The following is a 2,769-nucleotide window of genomic DNA, read 5'->3' on the forward strand; positions in this document are numbered from 1 at the left end:
CTTTAGCATCCAAATCTCCCATAATACCTAATAAAAATAACTGCGGTGTGAACTTTATCTTTTTCTTAAAAATATTTTGAATATTCCACCAAACCTTGATCCAAAATGCTTTTATTTCCCTACACGTCCACCAAATATGAAAATAAGTTGCATCTAAACTTCCACATCTCCAACATTTGGGCTGTAAATTAGAATACATACACGCCAATTTTTGAGGATCCAAATGCCACCTATAAAACATCTTATAAAAATTTTCTCTTAAATTTTGGGCTTGAGTAAATTTTACATTTTTAACCCAAATTGTCTCCCATGTATCCAATGAGATCGATTCTTGAATATTTTGAGCCCATTTAATCATGCAGTCTTTAACTAGTTCCATTTCAGAATCCAATTCAATCAAAGCATTATAAATTCTCTTTATATGTGCTTGGGTTGGATCTTTAATCTGTTTGATCAAATTCACATCCTCCAAAGTAATACCAACCTTCTGATCTAGACTCCACCTCATTAACAATTGATTATAATAAAACCAGGAATATACAATATTTTCTTGTTTCAAATCCGCTAAGGATTTAATTTGCCAATCCTGTCCTACCAAACTAAGTAATTCCCTATAGGTAATATTATTCAAATTAACTCCTCTAGGTCTCTTAAAGTGTCAAATTTAGCAGAAATGGCTAAGATTTCTGCTTATTTAAAGGATCAAACACAGGAAAGATATATTTCAGTTTGGAGAAGATGGATAGATTATATCCAGAATAAATATGGGACTGAAAAGTTCCATTTGGTGTTTGAGTAAATTTTACAGTATTGTTATTGTGAATATTTTATTATATTTTTTATTATATTTTATTATATTGATATTATTTTGAGTAGTAATTTTGTCTAATAATTAAGTTGATTATTTGTTTATTATTGTGTTTAATTTTAAAATATCTAAATTTATTTTAAAAGGGAGTTAAAGTGTGTTATAGATTTGGTTACATAATTAGTTGGATAATGTTATTTAGATTATGATTAATATATTTGTAACCCTGTGAACAGCTCTGGGGGGTGGGGGGTTTTGGGGGGTGGGGAAGGGGGTTTATTTTGTAAATGTTATAAAACGTTTAATAAAAAAAAATAGTATTATATAATATCTGCCTATCCTACTGTATGTCCTCGGGAAAGACTCAATAAGGGGATACAAATGCCAAATCCAGTCTAAATATCTGGCTGATTGTGTGATCAATTACACTACAAATAACATGGGTCCATTGCAAAATGGATTACAATAGCCAAGATGACTTGTTATGCTAAGTAATACTTTTTTTTTCAAATTTTCAAATAATAGGGTTTTGACATTGTGGTATGTGGATCCAGCATTGTCATTCGTAAGCTACCTACTGGACATAGTGATAGGTATGAACCAATGTGGCTCATACATTGAACCACAATTAAGTAAGCAAAGGCGTAGGAAAGGGTCAGAGTTCAGCCAGTGAGATAAACTTAACCACCCAATCAGATTACATTGAAGAAAGAAATTCAAGTTTATGAAATGTGATTACTGAATGCTGCTTAGGTTTTGGATTCCTCAGAAAACCACTTCTGTGAGATTTAGCCTAAAAATTTTTTTCCAACGCTATGATGCATATAGTATTGTTGTTGTTGCTTTATTATTTAATTCTTTTTTCAGGCTGCCCTAGCACATCTGAAAAGCTCTGGTCTATGGAAAAAATGAAAACTTACTTCTGCCTTATCAAGCATCTCCAGCCGATACTGACTGATGAAAGCCACCTGATCCTTGTCCGCTACTATCAGATGCAGCGGCAGAGCGACTGCCGGAACGCAGCCCGAACCACAATCCGCTTATTAGAGAGCTTGATTCGGCTCGCTGAAGGTCAGACCTCTTTCTTCCCCATTTGCTTTTTCAATAGCTGCGTCCCAAAGAATTGATTAATAAACATGCATTAAAAAAAAAATGCTGCAGTCAATATTTTACCCAGTTTTGTAGATTTGACTTCTAAAGTCAAATGCTATTGTCTACCTCCTGAGGCCACCAAAATAGCTATCTTTGTTTTCGCACTATGTTTCACAGGCCAAGATGTCAAAAAATTCTTGCCCTATATCAGTGGTGGCGAACCTATGGCCCGGGTGCCAGAGGCGGCACACAGAGCCCTCTCTGTGGGCACGCACACCGTTGCCCCAGTCCTAGACCTTCAGCTGGGTTTTATAAAACCTTTTCGCTTTAGGCCTCCGCAGCCGTGTGCAAAAAAAAAAAGGTTCAATCAGTCAATTTCAACTTCTCGCAGGGAAAAAAAAGATCTTGCAAAGTTGGAATTGATTGATTGAACTTTTTAGTCCCACCCAGTCTGCCGTTACCACCGCAGCCACGCCCACCCGGCACTCGACGATGCATAAGTGGGTTTTGGGTTGCAGTTTGGGCACTCAGTCACTGCCCTATATAAATTGCTTATAAATGTAAAGCTTCTTTATGCATGCATAATATGATCCAGGCAGAGTTCTCCAGCTTACTCGTGTATGAGCTAAAAGACAGAATAAGGAGATATTATGCTTTGTGCTTTGTTTATCATGCTTTGTGCTTTGTTTATCACAGAAGCAGACTTATCAGTAGCTGTGTATGTGTGTGTAAGGTATTTTATTAAAAGAAGATTTTACATAAGATCAAAAACTATAGAAACAAAAAGAAAAGTAGAAAAAAGGTATATTAGTAGAATAAAAGAAAAAGTGAAGGGCAACAAAAGAGAAGGAAAAAGGAGAATACCATGA

At 35.4% G+C, this 2,769-nt stretch overlaps 1 protein-coding gene across 1 annotated transcript in view; it reads left to right on the forward strand.

The window, feature by feature from the left end:
- The window catches only part of MCM9 (minichromosome maintenance 9 homologous recombination repair factor), a 34,537-nt gene that overhangs the window by 26,128 nt on the left and 5,640 nt on the right, over positions 1 to 2,769 (forward strand). The window contains exon 9 of the mRNA XM_015829101.1: positions 1,676 to 1,879. Coding sequence (XP_015684587.1) covers positions 1,676 to 1,879 — 204 coding nt within the window. The remainder of the gene's footprint in view (positions 1 to 1,675; positions 1,880 to 2,769) is intronic.

Source organism: Protobothrops mucrosquamatus, unplaced genomic scaffold, assembly GCF_001527695.2.
Source record: "Protobothrops mucrosquamatus isolate PMUCROS unplaced genomic scaffold, P.Mucros_1.0 scaffold_230, whole genome shotgun sequence".
NCBI lineage: Eukaryota > Metazoa > Chordata > Lepidosauria > Squamata > Viperidae > Protobothrops > Protobothrops mucrosquamatus.